At 46.6% G+C, this 22,054-nt stretch overlaps 1 protein-coding gene across 1 annotated transcript in view; it reads left to right on the forward strand.

Moving 5' to 3' along the window:
• Positions 1–22,054, forward strand: part of COL23A1 (collagen type XXIII alpha 1 chain) — a 322,014-nt gene that overhangs the window by 10,050 nt on the left and 289,910 nt on the right. The window contains exon 2 of the mRNA XM_072840567.1: positions 14,201–14,267. Within this exon, the coding sequence (XP_072696668.1) occupies positions 14,201–14,267 (67 nt within the window). The remainder of the gene's footprint in view (positions 1–14,200; positions 14,268–22,054) is intronic.

Here is a 22,054-nt window from a genome sequence, read left to right on the forward strand (position 1 = left end):
CTCTTCCTCCTCCCTGTCCCCCTCCTCCTCCCCTCCTCCTCCCTCTCCCCTTCCTTCTCTCCTCCTCCTCTTCCTCCCCCTCCTCCTCCCACCTGTAGCCAGGCTCACACCTAGGGCTTTGCAGAGGCAGCTGGGGTGTTTGGGAGACCCCCTCTGTCTTTATGTGCTTAGGCTGCCGTACAAAGTGGAGCGTAAACCACAGAAGTTAATTTCCTCGCAGCTGTAGAATCTGGAAGCCAGAGGTCAAGGTGTCGGCTGGGGTGGCCTCTCCGGAGGCCTCTCCCCGGCTTGCATGTGAGCATGCCCTCCCTGCATCTTCTCGTGGTCCTCCCTCTGTGTGTCAGTGTCCTTGTTGCCTCTTCTAGAAGGACATCGGTCACATGACATTGGAGCCACTTTAGTTGGACCACATTTGGGCTTAATCACCTCTTTAAAGACCTAGTCTCCAGGGACATCCGGGTGGCTCAGCAGTTGAGCGTCTCCCTTTGGCCCAGGGCATGATCCCAGTGTCCTGGGATCGAGTCCCACATCAGGCTCCCCGCGAGGAGCCTGCTTCTCTCCATCTGCCTGTGTCTCTGCCTGTCTCTGTGTCTTTCATGAAAACATAAATAAAATCTTAAAAATTTTAAGCACCACGTCTCCAAATACAGTCTCGTTCTGAGGTCCTGAGGTTCGAACCTCAACACGTGGACTCTGGGGGAACACGAGTGCGCCCGACGTGGTCGAATCCAACGGCACACCAGGACAAACCACGGGCACTGCCTGTGGACAAGACTGAGTGGCCAGGCTCGTGGGAAGCAGGCCACATCGGGTGGGGATGTGGCAGGGCTTGGCTTGGCGACCGGGCCGCTGGGGAAGGCTGGCTGCGGTGTGAGGAGGCCTGGAGGCCTGGAGGCCCGCCTGGGGGGCCTCCTCGAGGGTTCTCCTTGACCTCTTGAAAGCCATGCTGGAGCCTGTCCACTCACCACCCAGGGCCACGCGTGGGATTTCCTCCTGTCAGCCCCGAGCGGTGAATCTGCATTCTGACAAGAAGGGATGTGTGTCTTTTTGAACAATCATAAATTGGGGTGGGAATTAAAGATGGCTCAGGAACTGCATTCTGTTGCCACACTAAACAGTTCAGAGCATGCCAGCATGTTTCAGGACTGAGCGGGGACCCTAAGGAAATACATTCCCGTGTGGTTTGGGGCACACTCAGTGTGCCAGTGGGAGTCACTAAGGAAACTTCAGGTGCTTTAGAGAAAGGTTTCTAGCTCCTGCCACATGCCAGGGTTGGGCTAGGCACTTTCTCTGTCTTCCCATGACTTTACTGGCATTTACCTGGCCCCCTGGTGGAACCCCCTTCCCCATGGGGTAAAGTGATGCCTTCTGACCCCAGGACCCTGCTCCACCACCCCATGGGTGCCATGCCTGTGGGAGCCCAGGCTGGGGTGTTTTTGTTTGTTTGATTTTTTTTTTTTGGTATATTTGATACATAATGAACTCCAAATATTTTAAAATTACAATTTGATACCTTGTGACCATGTGTGTGTAATTGTGAAACCATCTCCACAACCAAGGTAGTGAATATAGCCATAACCCTTAAAAGTTTTGTCTGCCACCTTGAATTATGTCCCTTCCCACCTGCTACCCAGGTATTGCTGATTTCTCTCACTACTGATTCATCTTTTTTTTTTAAAGGATTTTTATATGAATAGAATGACACAAAATGACTTTTAAAAATTATTTTATTTTATTTTGCAGGGGGTAGGATGCCTGGTTTCCTTTGCTCAGTATAGTTATTGAGAGATTCATTGATATTTTTGCATCTTTTATTAGTTCATTCTTTTTCTTTTTTTAAAGATTTTATTTATTTATTGAGAGAGAGAGAGAGAGAGAGAGAGGCAGAGACACAGGCAGAGGGAGAAGCAGGGTCCATGATGCAGGGAGCCCATTGTGGGACTCGATCCTGGGTCTCCAGGATCACGCCCTGGGCTAAAGGCGGCGCTAAACCACTGGGTCACCCAGGCTTCCCAGTTCATTCTTTTCCATTACCAAGTGTTGTTTCATCAAATAGAGAGGCCAGCGTTTGTTTATCCCCTCACCTGTTTATGGACATTTGGGTTGCTTCCATTTTGGGGTGAGTACAAATAAAGCCGCCGTTAACATTTGTGTACAGGTCTTTGTATGGACACATGCTTTCGTGTCTCTTGGACATTCATACCTTGGAATGAAATGGTTGATTGTCTGATAGGTGTGTGATTAGCTTTTAAAGAAGCTGCCCAGCTGTAGTGCAAAGCCACTGTATCATTTTACATTCCCACCAGCAACATAAATCGAATGAGAGTTCAATTTATCCATGTAATATGTCCTTTTCACTCTGGCTTCTTTTAACATTCTCTCTTGATTGCTGGTTTTAAGCAATTCAAAGGTGATATGCCTTAGTGTGATTTTTGTTATGTTTATTGTGCTTGAGTTCTCCTGAGATTCTTGGATCTGTGGGTTTATAGTTCAAGTCAAACTTTGAACAGTGTTCGGGACACCTGGATGACTCAGGTGGAGCATCTGCCTTCAGCTCAGGTCGATCTGGGGATCCTGGGATTGAGTCCTGCATCGGCTCCCCACAGGGAGTCTGCTTCTCCCTCTGCCTATGTCTCTGCCTCTCTCTCTCTGTGTCTCTCATGAATAAAGAAAAGCTTAAAAAAAAAAAAACAACCTTTGAACCTCATTGCTTCACATTTTTTGCTCTCTTCTCTCTCTGTCCCCCAATTTGGAGGTTCTACCTATATATGCACTTGAAGATCCAAAGTTCACTCATGCTTTTCTTTTTCTTCTTTTCTTTTTCATTCTTTCCTTTGTGTTCATTTTGGACAATTTTTACTGCCATCTTCAGTTCACTAATCTTCTCTTCTGCAGTGTCTAATCTTCATCATTCCCCTCTGCCCTGTGTTTCACTTCAGATGTAGTATTTTTCACTCTGGAATTTCAGTGTAGGTATTTTAGTAGCTTTGACACCACTACGGAACTCCCTGAACGTGTACCATGTAGTTACGGTCCTTGTTTTATGGTCCATGGGGGCTGATACTAACATCTGTGCAGTTGTTGGTCTTTCAGTGCATTGATTTTCTTGCTTATTATGGGGCCTGTTTTCCTGCTGGTAATTTCTTATTAGACATTGGACATTATGAATTTTACCTCATTTCTGTAGATTTTCACGAGCTTTGTTGTATTAGAGTTGTTTGGAAATAGCTGGATCCTTTGGGTATTGTTTTTAGGATCCATTATGTGGGACCAGAGTCATGTGTAGTCTAGGACTGATTACTCCCTGTGTCTGAGGCAAGACCCTTCTTGGTGCTCTACTCAGTGATTTATGAGTGTGAATGAAGGTTTTAACTATCTGGCCGTGGGAATGGGCACCCTTCCTGGCCCTGTGTAAGAGCTAGATTCTGTTCTCTGCATCCTTTGGGTGGTTCTTCCCCTGGGCTGGGTCATTGCCTCCCACATGTGCTATTCAGTGCTCCATAGGACATCTGCAAAGAACCCTCACAGAGCTCTGGTTCTCTGAAGTCCTTTGCTCTGCAGCCCCAGCTGCCTGGCATCCCTGGACTCCTAGGTCCATCTCTTTTTAAAAATTTTTTTATTTTATTTAAATTCAGTTAACTAACATACAGTGTATTAGTTTCAGAGGTAGAGTTCAGTGATTCATCAGTTGTATGTAACTCCCAGTGTGCATTACATCACGTGCCCTCCTTAATGCCCATCACCAGTTATCCCATCCCCCACCCACCTCCCCTCCAGCAACCATTGGTTGTTTCCTAGAGTTAAGTGTCTCTTATGGTTTGTCTCGCTCTCTGATTTTGTCTTGTTTTATTTTTCCCTCCCTTCCCCTTTGATCCTTTGTTTTGTTTCTTAAATTCCACATATGGGTGAAATAATATAATTGTTTTATTTCACTTAGCATAATGCCCTCTAGTTCTATCCATGTATCCTTGTTGTTACAAATGGTAAGATTTCATTTTTCTGATGGCTGAGTAGTATTCCATTATGTGTGCATATATATATATATATATATATATATATATATATATATCCATATCACCTCTTCTTTATCCATTCATCTGTCGATGGACAGCTGAACTCTTCCCATAGTTTGGCTCTTGTAGACATTCCAACTCCATCTCTTCAACCTCAGAAGGCTGCCAGGCCCCATGTCTGTTTCCCTGCCCTGTGCCACAGCCTAGAAACTCTCCCCAGCCAGGAAGCTGGAGCTGTTGTTCTCTGTCTGAGATCACTCTCCTTTCCTGCTTGGTATCAATGTCTTCAAAACCTGTGTCTCCTATGTTTTATTTGCAGATTTTGTTTTGTTTTGTTTTAGTTTTTGGTGGTGTTGTTTTATGCAGGAGGATAAATATAGTTGCTGCTACTCTACCTTGCCCAGAAGTAGAAATTGAAGATGCAGCTTTTAAAATTTTTTGGAATAATTTTAGATTTATTTATTTATTTTTAAGGATTTTATTTATTTATTCATGAGAGACAGAGAGAAAGGCAGAGACACAGGCAGAGGGAGAAACAGACTCCTTGCAGGGAGCCCCATGGGGGACTCAATCCCCAGACCTGGGATCTGGGATAACACCCTGAGCTGAAGGCAGACGTTCAGCCACTGAGCCACCCAGGCATCCCCAATTTTTAGATTTATAGGAAAACATACTTACATATGTACCTAAATGTAGCACAGTCATCAAAAGTTAGAAATTAATTCTGATACCTTTTTCTAGTAGGCAGAGTTCTAGGACAACTCTCAGGATTCCAACTGCTTGGTGTACATACTTTGTGTGATCCCCTCCCCTTGAGTGTAGGCAGATCCTGTGATTATGATGGGATCACTCCCATGACTGAGTTACCAATCAGTTGACTGAGTTCATTACAACGCTTATTGTTGATGGGCCTTACATAAGCCGGTGAGTCCTTAGAAGGGACTGGGCCCTTCCTGAAGTCAGAGGGATCTGAAGCATGGGAGGGTGTGTGGAGGGGGCCATATGTCAGGGAACTGTGTGTGACCTTTAGAGCAGCCTCTGTCTGGCAGCCAGCAAGAGATTGGGGCTCACAGAGAACAAGGAAGCACGTGAGCTTGAAAGAAGACCCCAAATTCCGGAAAGAAACACCTAGCTAGTGCGTTGATTTCAGCCTCAGGAAACCATGAGCAGAGAACCAAACTTGTCTATATCCAGACCTTTGACCATGGAAACCATAGTAAATATGTACTGTTTATTCTGCTGATTTTGTGACAATTTGTCACACAGCAATTGAAAACTAATACATTAAAAAAAAGAAAGAAAAAGAAAACTAATACAATTACTACCAACTAAAAAGGACCAGGTCAGATTCCTTAGTAACAATATCCCACTACTAATCTAGCAAGATCTCAACCAAGAGTAATGTGAGGACCACCATGAAGCCATGGGTCCATTCCCACCACCTCCAATTTTTCTTAAGATTTAGTTATTTATTTACTTATTAGAGAGAGAGAGAGAGTGAGAGGGAGAGATAATGTGTGCACAAGCAGGGAGAGTGAGTGGCAGAGGGAGAAGCAGGCTCTCCACTGAGTGGAGAGTCCAATGTGGGGCTTGATCCCAGGACCTTGATCCAAAGGTAGATGCTTAACCAACTGAGCTACCCAGGGGCCCCCACCACCTCTAATTTTTAAGATGATTTTATTGTTATTTATTTATTTTTAAAGTTTTTGTTTATTTATTCATGACAGAGAGAAAGAGGCACAGAGACCCAGGCAGAGGGAGAAGCAGGCACAAAGAGCCTGATGTGGGACTCGATTCCGGGACTCCAGGATCTCACTCTGAGCTGAAGGCAGATGCTCAACCACTGAGCCACCCAGGCATCCCTTAAGATGATTTTAATACAGCTATATTGTGTCTTGGTTGGAGATGGTTAGAATCTTCAACAACAATAGATCTTTCATATGAGAAAATATTTGCAAATCATATATCTGATAAGGATGTAGTATCCAGAAAACATAAAGAATTCTTATAGCTCAACAACAAAAAGACAAAGGACTCAAAGTAAAAATGGGCAAAAGACTTGAACAGACATTTCTTCAAACAAAATATGCAAATGATTAGCAAGCAGATGAAAAGATGCTCAACATCATTAGTCATTAGGGATGTATAGATCAAAAATCACAATGAGATACCATTCTGCACCCACTAGGGTCTGTTGATGAAGATGGGAAGAAATTGGAACCTTCATACATTGCTGGTGGGAATATAAATTGGCTCAGCCACTGTGGAGAAGTTTTGTGGGTACTCAAAACATAATATGTGGACTTACCTATGACCCAACAATTCGACCCCTATACCCAGAAGAACTGAAAACAGGTACACCAACAAATACATACACTTGTGTTCACAACTGACCTGTTCACAATAGCCAAAAGGTGGACACAGCAGGTGTTCCTGCCAAATGTTCAGCAGGTGAATGGATAAACCAGTTGTGGTATAGACACACGATGCAGTTTTATTCAGCCATTAAAAGGAATGAGGTCCTGATGTGTGCTACAGAATAGATGAATCTCCATTACACTATGTGAAAGAAACCAGATATGAAAGGTGATACATTATGTAATTCTGTTTCAGAATACATGAATCCATAGAGACAGAAAGATTGGTGGCTGCCAGGGACTCAGAGGGAGGAATAGGGAGCAGCTGCTTAGTGGGTACAGGATTTCCTTTTGGAGTCATGATAATGTTTTGGAACTAGATAGAGGGAGCTAGATAAAGGGGTGGTTGTGCAAGCCACCAACTGTTCACTTCTTTGCTGTGTGAATTTCACCTTAATTAAAAAAATAGATGTGTTATAGCAAATAGCAAAGCTGTATCTTAGTGGGTATTAAGGGACTTTGTGATTTCTTTCTTACCCATTTTTAAAAAGTAAACTCCAGGGATGCCTGGGTGGCTCAGTGGTTGAGTGTCTGCCTTCGGCTCGGGACATGATCCTGGGGTCCTGGGATCGAGTCTCACATCAGGATCCCCACAGGGAGCCTGCTTCTACCTCTGCCTGTGTTTCTGCCTCTCTCTCAGAGTCTCTCATGAATAATAATAATAATAAATCTAAAAAATAAAAAGTGAACTCCAGACTTTATTCAAATCTCCCTAGTTTTCCCTCTAAAGTCCCTTTCTTATTCCAGAATTCCACCTAGGACACCACATTGTGTTCTGTTGTCATGTCTTCTTGGTCTCTGATCTGTGACAGTTTCTCAGTCTTTCCTTGTTTTTTATGACTTTGACAATTTTTGGAAGGCCTGGCCAGGTATTTTTTAGAATGTCCCTCAGTTTGGGCTGCTCTGGTGACTAGACTGGGTTACAAGGGCTTGGGAAGCATAGCACTAAGGTGGATTGCCATTGTTATGGCATTGTGTCAGGGGTCTGTTATGTCACATAACCCGTCATGAGTAACATTAACCTTGATCACTTGGTTAAAGTAGTATCTTCCCGGTTTCCACATTATAGAGTCACTATTTTTCCTTTCTCTGCTTTTAGGAAGTAAGTCTAGCCTTTACTCAAGAAGAAGGGAATCTAGCTGCACCTCCTGGAGAGGGCAGTTATTTACATTTATTATTGGACATTCTTCTATAGGGAATATTTCTCTTTTCTTCCCACTTATTTATTCAGTCATTTATATCAGTATGGACTTCTGGGTTTCTAACTTATTCTTTGGGTTATAATCCCATACTGCATTATTTATTTTATTGCCTCAGTTGTTTAAGCTTTGGCTATTCTGAGCCCTTTTGGGTTGGTTTTGTGTTTCTTTGACATATTCTTCCCTTACCTCCTTTTTGCAAAAAGAACTTCCTTACTTTCTGTCACTGCAAGGTACTCCCTCTTATATATTTCCTGCCCTGGGCCTAGAATCAGCCATTTCTCCAAGGAGCCCTGGTTCCTTTTCTTGGAGAATGGTATTTAGAAACCAAGATTCTGGTGCTGGGTGTGCTTGCTTCTTCCAGGATGTCATTGGTTATAGGCCTTGTCCGCAGACCGCAAGCATAAATATGCATGAATAGTCACTCCCCTATGTGCACATACCCATGATTATTTCTGTATGTCTCTTCCTGTGTACGTTAGTTGTGACCTCATAGTGGTGTCTGACTGACGCAGCACTACACGATTCATTCCATCTTTGTCCCGTTGTGTGTTTAGAACATCTTTCCTGGAAGGGCCTCACAGGGTGGGCAAGGCTGGGGCAGCTCACCACTGTCCAGCTCAGAGACGTAGCACTCCTCCGCTGCACCCAAGGGCATGTGTACTCTAGCGTCGATCACACCCCGAGCACCATTCAGCTGCACCGCGAAGGAGGCTGGCTGGTTCACCCTGAGCCCCGTCAAGGGAGAAGCCTGGCTCTCATCAGCTATAACTTATTTGCGTACCTGTTCAACCCTAACATGTATGTAAAGTACTTTCAAAATTGCTAACCTGTACTCCTGTGAGAAACGACTTTACCTCCTGCAGTACAGCATTTCTATATGGTTCCTTTTGTGTTCAGCCTGATAGTCCTCAACCAAAACACTAGTTTTGTAAAGCTGCTTAGGTCAGGTACATGCTTTTCCCCACCACTTGCAGTAAGATTATGTTGAACAGTTTTAACATGGTTAGATTCATTTGTCACAGCCTACATTTCGTCCAGGGATTCTCTGACATCCTCGTTGATTTTTTTTTTTAATTGTATTCATTAAAGTTCATTTTTGGTGACGTACAGCCTTACTGTTTTTCTTTCTTTCTTTCTTTCTTTTTTTAAGATTTTATTTGTTTGACAGAGAGAGAGTGCACAAGTAGGCAGAGCAGGACTCGACCCCAGGACCCTGAGATCATGACCTGAGCTGAAGGCAGATGCTTCACTGACTGAGCCCCCCAGGCGCCCCCAGTCTTACTGTTTTTGACAAAAGCATAGACTCAAAAGCATGTGTGCAGCCCCTCAGTGCCATTCCAAACAGTTCTGTCAGAACTCACATTTTCTCCTGTGGTTCCTTCAACTTTGTGCCTCATACTCTTCAACCTCCAGCAACCCTTTTCATTTTGTAGGGGCCAGCTGTGCATTGCAACTTTTGGATTTTTTATTTATTTATTTATTTATTTATTTATTTATTTATTTATTTATTTATTTATTTTTAAAGATTTTATTTATATATTCATAGGGACACAGCTAGAGAGAGAGAGGCAGAGACACAGGCAGAGGGAGAAGCAGGCACCATGCCGGGAGCCCGACCTGGGACTCGATCCCAGGTCTCCAGGATCATGCCCTGGGCTGCAGGCGGCGCTAAACCACTGCGCCACCAGGGCTGCCCGGATTGCTTGTTTTTAGATATGAAGATTGCTTGTAAGCGGAGGTTGTCTTGATTTGTGATTGGAGTTGGTTGACACCAGGATTTGGGTCCCACTCTGCTGCTTACATGACCCTCTGTAGTGTCAGTTTTCTCATCTGTAAATGGGCTTAATGATCGGCCCGGCCTCGGGGGTGTATTGGCAGGGCTAGATGAGGTAACAGCGGTTGGCACAGTGCCTGGCCTGTTATAAGTAATCAGTAACTCAGAAATAATACTTTGTATTTGTCATCCTCCTCATCTGAGGTATGAAAAAAAAGAATGTCAGAGGCTAGATCCTGCTGCCCTCTTGGGCTGCTGGTGGCAGTGCCCACGCACCCAGGAGCCCTTCCCTGTGGGAGCAGAGGGAGGGCAGAGGATTTGTGGCTGGAGCAGAGAGGGTCCTTTGGGGCTTCAGATGAGTACTATTAACAGGCGTGGTCCTGGAAGTGCAGCTCCCTGAGGGGATAGAATCACCTGTCATTCACACAGTGTCCTGGGCAGGGAGATGGCAGGGCTTCATTTTGGTTTTTCTTCTACTTTCAGGGTTTTGTTTTTGTTTTTTTAACTGAGAAGATGGTGTGACAATACAGGGAGGACTTCTAAAGCATAAGGGAAGGGAGGGAAAAATAAAATTAAATGAAATCAGAGAGAGAGAAAGACAAACCAAAAGAGACTTTTTTTTTTTTTTTTTATGATAGTCACACAGAGAGAGAGACAGAGAGAGGCAGAGACACAGGCAGAGGGAGAAGCAGGCTCCACGCACCGCACTGGGAGCCTGACGTGGGACTCGATCCAGGGTCTCCAGGATCGCGCCCTGGGCCAAAGGCAGGCGCTAAACCGCTGCGCCACCCAGGGTTCCCCAAAAGAGACTTTTAACCCTGGGAAACAAACTGAGGGTCGCTGGGTGGGGGTTGGGGGTGGGGGAGGGGGTAACTGGGGGACAGGCGTAAGGAGGGTACAAGATGTGAAGAGCACTGGGTGTTGTATGCAACTGATGCACCACCGTCCTCTACCTCTGAAACTAATAATACATTATATGTTAATTAATTGAATTTAAATAAATTTTTTAAAATAGCGGAAAAAAAAAGAAGAAGTAAATTGCCATAATCCTGGCACCCAAGGGGGTTCATGTTTTGGTAGCTGCTGCCACCTCATGCCTGAATTTTTATACAGATGTTGGTCTTTTATTTATGGTACCATAAACCTTTTCTTTCTCCTTCCTATTACCTGATATTTCATGAAATAGAGGGGGGTTCACCACCCTTCTCTAAACCACCCCCACTGTTTTGGGGCGCAAGTTCATCAGTATGGTTCTCTGCTCCTGCTAATTCTTATTTTCTTAAGATTTATTCCCTAGAGCAGGAATCTTCTGTCAAAGAGGATAAGGCATGTCTTTGTGGCTTTATTTGCAGCATTTTCCAGAAATAAACCGTGACATCCCTCTATGTATATTAATTTATATTTTCATCAAAATGCAACCGTTCAAGGCTGTGATCAAACATCTGTCCAAGCGCCCTAGACTAGTGCTCCCAAGGTCATTAATAAATTTATCATTTGGAGCCCCTGGGTGCCTCAGTGGTTAAGCATCTGCTTTCAGCTCAGTTCATGATCCAGGGTCCTGGGATGGAGCCCCAGTTCAGGCTTCCTGCTCAGTGGGGAGCCTGCTTCTCCCTCTCTTCCCTGCTTGTGCTCTCTCTCGCTATCTCTGTCTTCCTCTCAGATAAATAAATAAAATCTTTAATAAATAAATAAATTTATTATCTAACAGTGTAGCTTTTCTGAGAACTGTGATTTTCCCTGAGGAGTGGTCCCTCCACCTCCCCCAATTTCAAGTCCTCCTAGGTTCCCACTGGAGGGAACCAAGCTCCCCACCATCTCAGGGACTTTTCTTCAAGACTCCTCCTTTATTTACTTTTGGAGTTAGGACTTGTTTGCATATGTAAAACCGGGACCATATTGTTTGCAGATGCTCAGGGTGCTGCCAGATAATTGAATGCGGAAAAATGTTGGGGCCTTTAAATCATTTTTACAAACCTGGACACAAAAGAATATTTTCTTAGATTTCAAAAAGAGAAAGCAAAGCGTGGAAATAAAGATGGTGGGATTGGGTTTCTCATTCAAACATTTCACTTCGTGTTCACGGCAGGGGACATTTCAAACCCACACAAAGTTGGGGAGGAGGCATGGGGGGAACGGAGGGCAGGGCGCTAGCAGATAAAATTGCAGATTCACCCTTATGATCCAGAGAAACACACGCGTAGATGGAGTCAGAATAAGTGACCCAACAAAACCTTGATCCCATTGTGTCATGACCCCACCTACCAGCATTCACAATAAGGTGCCTTCCTGCCCCCACCACCCACCTCAATAGTGTCCTCTCTAGTTTTTTATTTTACAGTAAGAGCTGCTTGGAAATGGTTGTACTTCCTATTAGTATTTGATAAAGCCTCCCTCCCTCCCTTTCAGGAGAGCGGCCCAGATGCGGTGGGCTGTGAAAAGCGAATTTTTTTTTTTAAGCATGAAAATGCCTTTGTTTAAAACAAGGAAGTGAGTGGGCTTCTGGCCCGTCTAGCAATGATAAAAACAGATGAGAGTGTCTCGCACAAATTGACTGGCTTAACCCAGAAGGCTGGATTCGTTTGCTGTGTAAATTTTGCAATCTGTAATAGTATCCACAGATACAATGGGGGGGAGGGGGTCGGGGGAGTGAGTTCAGGAGATCGTGCTGGAGCCTGTATCCACATACCCGGGGCCGCTCTGGGGTTCTGGTTCGGTGACCCTGGTCGGTAGCTGGTAGCCACTGCAGTGTGCCAGGGCCCAGGGCAACAAGGCCGGCCCAGCTAGGGATGATGCTGGGTGGGGGCAGGGGGTGCTCTGGAGGCTGGGGCTGGCTCTGGATGCTTCTAGGGTTGCTCTGGGCGAGGTGGATCAGAGTAGGAGCGAGTGGCAGGTAGGGGCCCTGTTGGGATCTGGGAGCCTGGGTCCAGAAGCCTAGCCAGGTTCTGATTTCTAGGGCAAGTTGAGGCTTTGGGGAGGCTGGGGAGGTGCAGTTAAGATGGATAAGTTAGGGCACCTCAAGGCAGTACCCTTGCACCCCCTGCCTGCCTATCCTGGAACTCCTACCATGCAGCCTCCACCACGATGGGGGGGGGGTGCATAATCACACACCCCTGTGTTCCCCCAAAACTTGCAAACCTTTACCCCATCTCTGGTGGGTACCAGCCTCTGTGACTTATTGGTAAAATGAGGATGAGTCTGGCAGGAGCGGAGGTGGACCTTGGAAGTGCTTTGCAGGTGGCCAGAGCTTCTGGTCCTGGGCTGCCCCAGCCAGAGGCAGACAGGGCTTGGCCAGAATGCCACCTCCTGTGAAAATTGTAGGCTTGGTGGTCAGGCACTCAAAACTGGGGGTGCACTTCTCACCCCCTCCAAAGCAGCACTTTAAAATAATGTTTTGGGGGCACCTGGCTGGCTCAGTCAATAGAGCATATGACTCTTGATCTCAGGGTTTTGAGTTCAAGTCCCACTGTGGGTACAAAGATTATGTAAAAAAAAAGTTAATGATGGTTTTATTTGCTTGCTGTACCATTTTCCAAGCTATTTTAAAATTTTATGTCTTTATTCATTTATTTATTTTTATGAGGAAAGACTGTATTTTTAAAAAAGATTTATGTATTTATTTTTAGAGAGAGGGAATGAGCATGAGTGGGAGGAGCAGAGGGAGAGAGAGACTCTCAGGCAGACTCTGTGCCTACATGGGGCTCCATGTTACGACCCCGAGAGCACGACCTGAGCTGAAACCAAGAGTCAGACACTTGACCCACTGGGCCCCCCAGGGGTCCCTCAAGAAAAATAACATTTTTATATTTTAATTTTCTGGTGGTGGTATCACATTTTGTCATTCCAATTCTCCTGGTTGGGATTTGCTTTGTTTTGCTTTTAGGGGGATTTTTATCATTATTATTATTTGTTTGCTTCCTAGGAAAACATTAATACTTTACTTTTTCTTGTTAGGACTCAAGTCTTGGCTAGTTTTGGGATCATGGACCCCTCATTTCACTCTCCTAAACCTGGATTTGAATTTGGAGGACTCATTTCTTATTTTTTTTTTCCCCAAGCTTGTTCCCTGCGTGCAAGGCAGGGACAGTGATTCGGGCCTCTCCGTTTATTCGAGCTGGCACATCAGGGGATGATTATGCCAGAGCTGTGCTGCGAGTTAGCATAGTAGCGGAGCTGGGATATTTGACCCTATTTCTGGAGTAATTCTTTTCCCTTCACCCAAATCTAGCACAGGGCCAGGCATGTGTAGAGATTCTTGTTAAACTGTACTCAGCCAAATTTTCTAGGCCAAGGATCCCTGCTGATAAGAAGGAAGAAAGATGTCCTCAGGGTGGATTAGGCCTGGGTCTGGGGTCTGAGGCCCACAAGCTGCAGGGTGGGGTGGGGGCTGCAGTGAGGGGGACCTGGGGCTGCCTGGGTTTGGATCCTATCTGAAGACCAAGGGCTGGCTGCCAAGGGCCAGCTTTCCTCTGCTGTGCCCTCCCCTTTTCATGCAGACTGCACAGTCACTTTGGCTTTTCTGGATTCCTATTTGAAAAATGTTGTAACAATGCAGAAACCTGGTGCCTTCTTTCCAGGGACTCCCAAGTGACTGTTGCACATTTATTTTTGCTTCTCTTCTCATCCTAAAATTTCCTGTAATGTTTAAGGACCTTGTAAAAAATGTGCTGGGCAATGCCACCCCTGGTGTAGATCTTTCCAATACATTGGTGTTTGCTGATTTTTCCACTTTTACCCCTCTCCACCCTCAAACTCATGCTTTTTTTCCGCCCCCCCTCTGTTTTCTTTCTGGTTCAGAAGTTGGAAGGACTGGCCAAGCACCGGACAGTTCGGGAAGCACCGACAGCATGCATCTGCCCACCAGGTAAGTGGCTGTTGGATCCTTGCTGGTTCCTGACTTCCCAAGGCCCAGCCTCCTCTCTTCTGTCTGCTCAGAACTGCTGAAGACGTGGTCAAGAGGTTCTCATTGGGTTTCAGGCTGTCTCTTGCACCTTGTGGACCATCCAGGGGGGTCTTTCTTCCTTTGTCTTCCTTGACCAGCTCACCAGTCAAGGATTCTAGCAAGGTTCACTGACCTGGTTTGATGAGGATGGTGATGTCAGGGTAGCAGCTAAGAAACTATTAGGAATGGCTTATAATGAAGGCTTAGACACTAGGAAAGTGACAGCCATCACATTTTAAAGCCAAAGAAACAGGCCTGGACCATCCTCACCATATTGACATCATGACCCCAGCTCTATTTCAGACACAAGGGGGGTGGGTGTGAAGGAGTAATCTGGTAAATATAGGCTTTTTTGGTTTTCATTTCTTTTGGTGGAGATAGAGGAAGGAAGATGGGAACGTGGTCTGAATGGTTCACATAGTCCTATCTCTCTTGGGTTTTGGTAGCATAACCAGGATGGCTGTGAATAACCAGGATTTCTGGATTCCCAATCTGTGTGGCCAATCCCATGTCCTATCAGGTCTTCTGGTCGTCCTCATGGGAGCTTTGCACAGACCATCATTGAGAATTTAGATGTGTGGTGTTGCCCTGGTATTTTCAGGGTTAGAATTATCCTTATAGAACAGCATGTAGTACCCATGGATGAGTTGAAATTAGCAATACATCTTAGACTTCCCACCCGCAGGACAAGGTGGAGATCACAGGAGCTGAGCCCTGCGGCCATTGTCCTTGCTGTCACTCCATCCACTAGCCAAGTTGGCTTTTCCCAATCAACTTCAGCTGGTGGAGACACGAGGTTCTTTGAAAATGAGCATCTATGTATTGGGAGATGCCTGGGGTTTTCTGCAGAGGTCGACTGCATGGTGTGAAAAGTCAGTCTCCCCAAGGCCCCGGCTGGAGAGGATTTTATGGGCACCTTGTGGACCATCCGGGGGGGTCTTTCTTCCTTTGAGCTTGAGTTCGTCTTTACTAGTACCTCCAGCATTTTAACAGGAGGAAAAAGGACATGACAACTAAGGACGAAACATCATTTGCAGATCAGGAAGTCAGACATTTGATTCAGTGGGGGAAAAAACCCCATCAGATCCACAAATGAGCTTTTGGATGATCTGCAAAGTGCATAGAACAGGAATGATTCCTCTTGTGTCCTTTTGTATTCCCCCCCTCCTCTTTCTGAGTGTTGTATGGATCAGTTCATGCGAGTTATATGGCTAAGTATTTTTTAAAGTGGGGGTCACAAGGCTTTTGTAGGATGTGAAATCATGCTATGTGTGGCAGCCAGCATTTTGAAATTTTGAACTAGCCATAGACTGGAATGAAAACATGTTGGATTGAAGTTTTCATTTGAGCTATTTATATTTGTAGTGTGTGACCCGGATGGTGATTGAAATGGGTTTCCTGCTATGCACTGCTGACCGGAAATTTGAAAGGCCCAAATAGAGATGATGAGGGGAGAGGGAAGAGGAGGTAGTGGTTGGGAGCAGGGGGTGCAGAGCTCCTGAAGAAATATGAATCTGCCACTTACTATTAGGATCTTTATCTGAAATTGATAACAATATTGGAGTGGGCTCTGAGGCTTTTTTGAGGTCATAGAGAAAGTCAAAGCCCATGACCCCAGAGGCAGTCCTGTCACCTGCCTTCCCTTGAGTCCTGAGCCACCAAGAGAGGCCCCAAGAGGGTCCCTAGGGACAGAAAGGCTGGTCAGAACCCCCCAGTTCTGCCTAGAGGAGGGCAGTGACCTCCTCTGCTCTTGGAGGGGGCCCTGCTGGCTGTCAGCACTGTGCTGCTTTTGTCCGAGGGACTCATGGCTGCTATCCAGCTGCCCTGGGAGGTTGTGCCCAGTATGGTCAGTGTGGCCAGGCCCTGATGGACACCTATGTCTACACTCGCTCTTTCTCACCCTGTCTGCTCAAGCCAGAGGACTCACTTGAGCCCTTTGGACCAGACACCTTCATCGGTGCAAACCTTGGAGACTGGAACATTCTCCCTGTCATAAAAAGGACAGAGGCCTTTTCTCCCCCCAGCCCTGGAAGCCTTTCTCCGGGGCTCTGATCTTCCTACCCTGCATACTTTTGGAGTCTGGACCTGTAAGCCGCCCTCACTAGCGTGGGGCCCCATCTGATTTGAGAGACTTGTCAATGCCCCCCTTGCCCACCCAGTTCCTTCTCACAGCCTGGAGACTGTGTGATCTTTTGTCAGATCCTAGGAGATCTGATGAAACAGATAAGCGAGGCCAGAGAAGGGAGACACTCTTCTGTATGTTGCCCATTGTGAGGCGGGCCCTGAGTGGGAGCTGTGCAGCTGAGAAGAGGGCAGGCCTCTGGCCGGAGCTACTGGGAGGACTGGCAGGGCTGGACCCTGTGGCCTCGGGCAAGGGAGGGGCCTGAGCCTTGCTCTCCTCCTCATCATCCTGTATTAAACCGTATAGTGCATTGAATGAGTTCATCCAGGATTTGGAGTGGGCTCGACGTCCAATGATGAATGTTCTGATGAGACAAAAGGGATAGATTTGAGACACAAACACACAGAGGAGAAGGTCTTGGGACGACAGGGGCATACATCAGAAGGATGCATCTGGGGGTTTCTGGATGGCTCATTGGTTGAGTGTCTGCCTTCGACTTAGGGTGTGATCCCGCATCAGGCTCCCCACAGGAACCCTGCTTCTCCCTCTGCCTGTGTCTCTGCCTCTATCTCTCATGAATGAATGAATGAATGAATGAATGAATGAATAAAAAATAAATAAATAAAAGAAGGATGCATCTACAAGCTCAGGAACGCCAAGGATCACCCAGAGCCATCCAGAAGCTGGACAGGGTGTATGGAGGGGATGCTCCATTGGCACCACAAGAAGGAACACTGGTGGCCCCTTAATTTCAGGCTGCTGGCCTCCAGAACCACAGAGAATAAGTGTGTGTCATTCTAAGCCATCTCAGTTGTGGTGGTTTGTCGTGGCAGCCCTAGGAAGTGATGTGACAGGGATGTGGACCTTAAGGTCGGTGAGGAGGAGGATCACAGCTGAGGGGAGGGGGCTGCTTCCCTGGGAGCCCCTCTCCCCCATGCTGCTCCTTATCATTCACCTTCCCGAAGGGACACTTCTGCACTCCTCAGCTCAGCGGGTGGGGGACTCCAGCCTTCAGACACCCTCGACTCATCCATGCCCCTTGGGTATTCCAACACTCTCTTCTTCTGTTACCTATATATTTTCAATGTTTGAAAATGAGCTCAAAGGTTAAGAGTGTTACGTTAAGAGTGTTACGTATAAAGTTTAAAAGTGGTTATTTTTGAATAGGAGGTTGTGTCTAATGTGCTAAAAAAAAAGTTCAAGTGCTTCTAAAGATAACTCACGAAGAATAATTCTCCTTCCCCGTTCTCCCCAGTTCTGCTCGCCTTTCTAGAAGCTTTGCCAGTGTGCTCCGAGCAGCACTGCCCAGCAGAGCTTTCTGTGATGCAGAAGTGTATGATATCATGCTAATACATCAGCCACTACTGGCTGCATGTGGCTGCTGAGCTCTTGATGGGTGGGTGCCTAGTACCACCAAGGAGCTGAATTTTAAAATGTTTACTTTATTTTATTTTTAAAAGATTTTATTTATTAATTCATGAGAGACACAGAGAGGCAGAGACACAGGCAGAGGGAGAAGCAGGCTCCTTGTAGAAAGCCCGATGCAAGACTTGATCCCAAGACCCCGGGATCACACCCTGAGCTGAATGAAGACAGACGCTCAACTACTGAGCCACCACCCAGGTGCCCCAAATGTTTACTTAATTTTAATTTAAACTGCCTCATGTGGTGAGTGCCTATGGTTTTGCGGCCTGGGGGTGTCAGGCTGGAAGGACGGGAGCCCACAGGCTGTTGAGGAGACTGCTCTCAGAGCAGCAATTCTAGAACATTGCAGGAAGGGCTCTGGCAGCAGTGTCCCCCAAGCCTGTTGTGTGACAGATGAAGCTACAACCCGGCCCCCGCTGCCCTGACAGCTACAACCCAGGAGCATCCTAAGGGATGGGTCAGGGCTGGCACCCAACACCTTGGGGCCTGAGAGCCCTGGATGTGGCTGGCTCTGCCACCCGGTCAGCTGCTGTGTGGTCCTATCCTGCACGTCCTGGGATGGGCCAATCTGGTGTTCAGGGTCCTTGCAGTGACTAACTCTCCTAACGCGTATCCCCGAACTAACTGCCATGCGTGGAGGATGGGATGCATTGATTGGCCAGGTCTGGGTCATGTGACTCTTCTTAGACCTGGAGGAGCCCCTGATGGGGGTGGGTTGATACTTCCAGAACCATGTGCGCTGAGATTGGGGGAAGGTAGTTACCAGAAGGAATGTTCCCAGGGTACTGTTCCCAGAAGACGACACAAAGGATTCGTAGCTGGGCGGGCATCAGTACGAGATGACCACCACAGGGGCAGCTGGCCAGCCCCGTGTGTGGCTCTCGGCAGGGGACTGTAGACAGAGTCTAAGCTTGACCAGAGGCTTGCCTCCACCCCAGGCACACAAGGGCAAAGTCTTCCCTCCTGTTGAACTTGCTGACAGTCAGCCTGGCCCAGTGATTAAGTGCCTGGACTCTGGACCCAGACTCTGTGGTTCAAATTCTACCACTCACCAGCGCCGTGACCTTGGACTCTCGTCCACTTATCCTCCTGGTACCTCAGATTTTCATCTGTGAAATGGGGTTTCAGGAGTCTCCGCATCATAGGATTGTCGCAAGGATTGCATACGTTAATGCATGTAAGTTGTTTAAAATAGGGCCTGCTGCCGCTTCTGGAGAGCTAGATAGCTGTGGTCACCGTGAACTCAGATCCATTGTCCCCAAGCCCACCCGGACCCACCCATGCCGCCTGTTATCTTCTTGATTTTTGCTGATGTCAGGCAGGGCCTCCAGAGAGATGGGGAGAGGAGATTTCAAGTTGGCGGTTGTCTGGGAATATTCTGGAGGGAAAGAACAAAGCCTTGGCAGACTGTATTGGCATGTTCTTCTGGGACGTGGGTGAGAAAAGGCTGGCGACAGAGCACGGGAGTGAGAGAACCAGAATGGAACAGGAAACGTGTAGCTCCTGAGCTCTTGTCAGCCACAAGAGCATCCGGAAGGATGTGTGCAAAGCCTGGGGCTCTACCCCCTTCACACAGTTCACACTGGCTTCTACCCCGGCTCCACCTGCCCTGGAAAGTTCTTAGGAACTTGTCAGAAAAGTAGTAATACTCTTGATTTCTGTGCCCTTCTGTATCCTTGTATAATATACCAGAGATGCTGTGTGTGGTTTCCAAATGCTGTACACTAAGAACAGATTGATCAGAGTTGGAAATTCACGGATCTATGACAGCATTTGGAAGTTTGAACAGAGGAGCCAGCCTGTTTATTTGTTGGCGTAGGAAAGAGCTTAGTGAAGGGGGTACCAAGAAATTGTTATTCCCCTTTTAAATGATCTGTTTAGAGAATTTAAAAAATAACACTTAAATCCTCATTGACTGGGGACGCCTGGGTGGCTCAGTGGTTGAATCTTGGGCTCATGGTGTGATCCCGGAGTGCCGGGATCGAGTCCTGCATCGGGCTCCCTGCATGGGGCCTGCTTCTCCCTCTGCCTGTGTCTCTGCCTCTCTCTCTCACTGTGTCTCTCATGAATAAATAAATAAAATCTTTAAAAAAAATCCTCATTGACTGAAATTTACGGCCTACAATAGCAGCTTGATGGCAGCTGTTCTACTATGTCACATTGCAGAGTTGAAGGAGACAATCCATGTGTCTGATCTGGTTTGCTCGCTTATTGGCTGGACTACTCTGGGGTATGGTCTCTGGTCCCCACTCCGTTACGCCCGGATAGTTGTTCCTTTCTCTCATTCACTTCTCCCTTCCCCTGTGCTTTCCTGCTTTTCCTATGGGCGGTATTGACAAAGGTTGGGAAGAGGCATTAGGATGAAGCCTGTTGTTGGAGGTCATGGGGCAGACACAAGAACCTTACTGTCCTAAGAATGGGAAGAGAAAAAAATAAGTCTTTACAGAAACAAAAAGAGGGAGAGATCGCCTCAGATCAGGAGGACCTGAGCAGGGGGAAGATGATAGCCGGGCAGGGTTTTGAAGACCGTTTGGCATCTCAGCCAGCTGGGACAGGGGACACAGTCCATGATCCCATTGTTCTGAGCAGAGGCAATGGGGAGCTCTAGGAGGTTGGAAGGCGACAGGATGAAGTGTGGATGGGTCTCGATTATGGAGGGATGTGGGTTTTATTTCCCAGGAGGACACAGCTGAGGGAACATCAGTGGAGTTCAGCGATAAGAGTACCCTAGAAACAGCATGGGGGTAAGGACGGGGGGCAGATTTGGTTGTAGCAGAGAAGCCCCCGGAGAGGGGGTGCTCAGGGTGGGGATGATATTTATCTTGTACCCTGCTGTGTCATCTGAGCCTAGAATGGTGCTGGGCATGTGAAGGAGGGATGAGACACTTCTGCTGGATGACTTCTGTGGAGGAGAGGTCATGAGAACTTGAATGGAGGCCTTGAGAATTGATGGCAGGCAACAGCTGCAGGAGCCCCGGAGCCACGTGGGGGACAGAAGTCACAAACAGGATGGATGGGCACAGAAGAGAACAGAGGTGCCTGAAGCAGCAAGCCTGGGGGAGGTTGATGCCCTGAACAGAAACAGGAAATCCCCAAAGAGGGATTTAGAAGGAAGGGAAGATGGTAAGCTTGGTTTTGGACAGTGAATGGCTTCATGAACCAGTTAGTAGACCCGCTGGTGGATGGGAGAAAATAATTGGAGGTCTTCTCTTCGGGCACCGTCCAGCTACTCTGAATCTGTTAATTATGAAATATAACATGTCCTGTGAGTAAAGGTCTTGGAGTTTAACTGTGTGCTGACCATTGAAATTTGGAGATTTTCTTGTGACCACCAGAGGGAGCCCACCATATTCATTAAATTTGATAGAAATTAAACGGAAATTTAAAGGCAGTGGATAATTAATTTTTTTATTTTTTTTTATTTTTAAAAAAGGTTTTATTTATTTATTCAGGAGAGACACAGAGAGAGGCAGAGGGAGAAGCATGCTCTCTGTGGGGAGTCGGATGCGGGACTCAATCCCGGAACCCCGGGATCACAACCTGAGCTGAAGGCAAGACTACTCAACCACTGAGCCAGCCAGGAGTCCCTAATTTTTCTGTTTTTTAGTGACTAGAAAGCACATAGAAGTTCATACCAGGGGCAGCGAAACACAAAGCCAAGCACCCACTTTGGTGGGTTTTTTTCTACTAAAGTGGAAGATACCTCAGAATTTTCCAGAAGATTCCAGAATCAAGGGGTTTGCTGGAGGCTGTGATGGGTTATGTAAAGGGTAAAATAGCCATCAGCAAACACATTCCTGGAACAGTTGCTCCATCCACCCAACATTTATTGAGCGCCATCTGGTTTAGCCGTAGCTGAGAATCTTGAAGCTGTGGGAAAATAGGACAAAAAGTATCTTGACCTCAGCTTGGCCAACTCTGTGCCAATGATTGGGTGACAGGTGTCACTTTTCACTGCATGAGGTGTCATGTAACTTTGTGTAACATGAATTAGTAAGTGTCCCACAGATCAGGAGCTTCTCACTTGCTAGCACTGCCTTTTCTCAGGATAAGTTCAATGTAGTCATCATATCTGGCCTCTTACCTTATTTCTTTTTTTTTCTTACATTATTTCTTATGCCATAGTATATTCCACATGGATTGAAGACTTAAATGTGAAAAA

Source organism: Canis lupus, chromosome 10 (assembly GCF_048164855.1).
Source record: "Canis lupus baileyi chromosome 10, mCanLup2.hap1, whole genome shotgun sequence".
Lineage (NCBI taxonomy): Eukaryota > Metazoa > Chordata > Mammalia > Carnivora > Canidae > Canis > Canis lupus.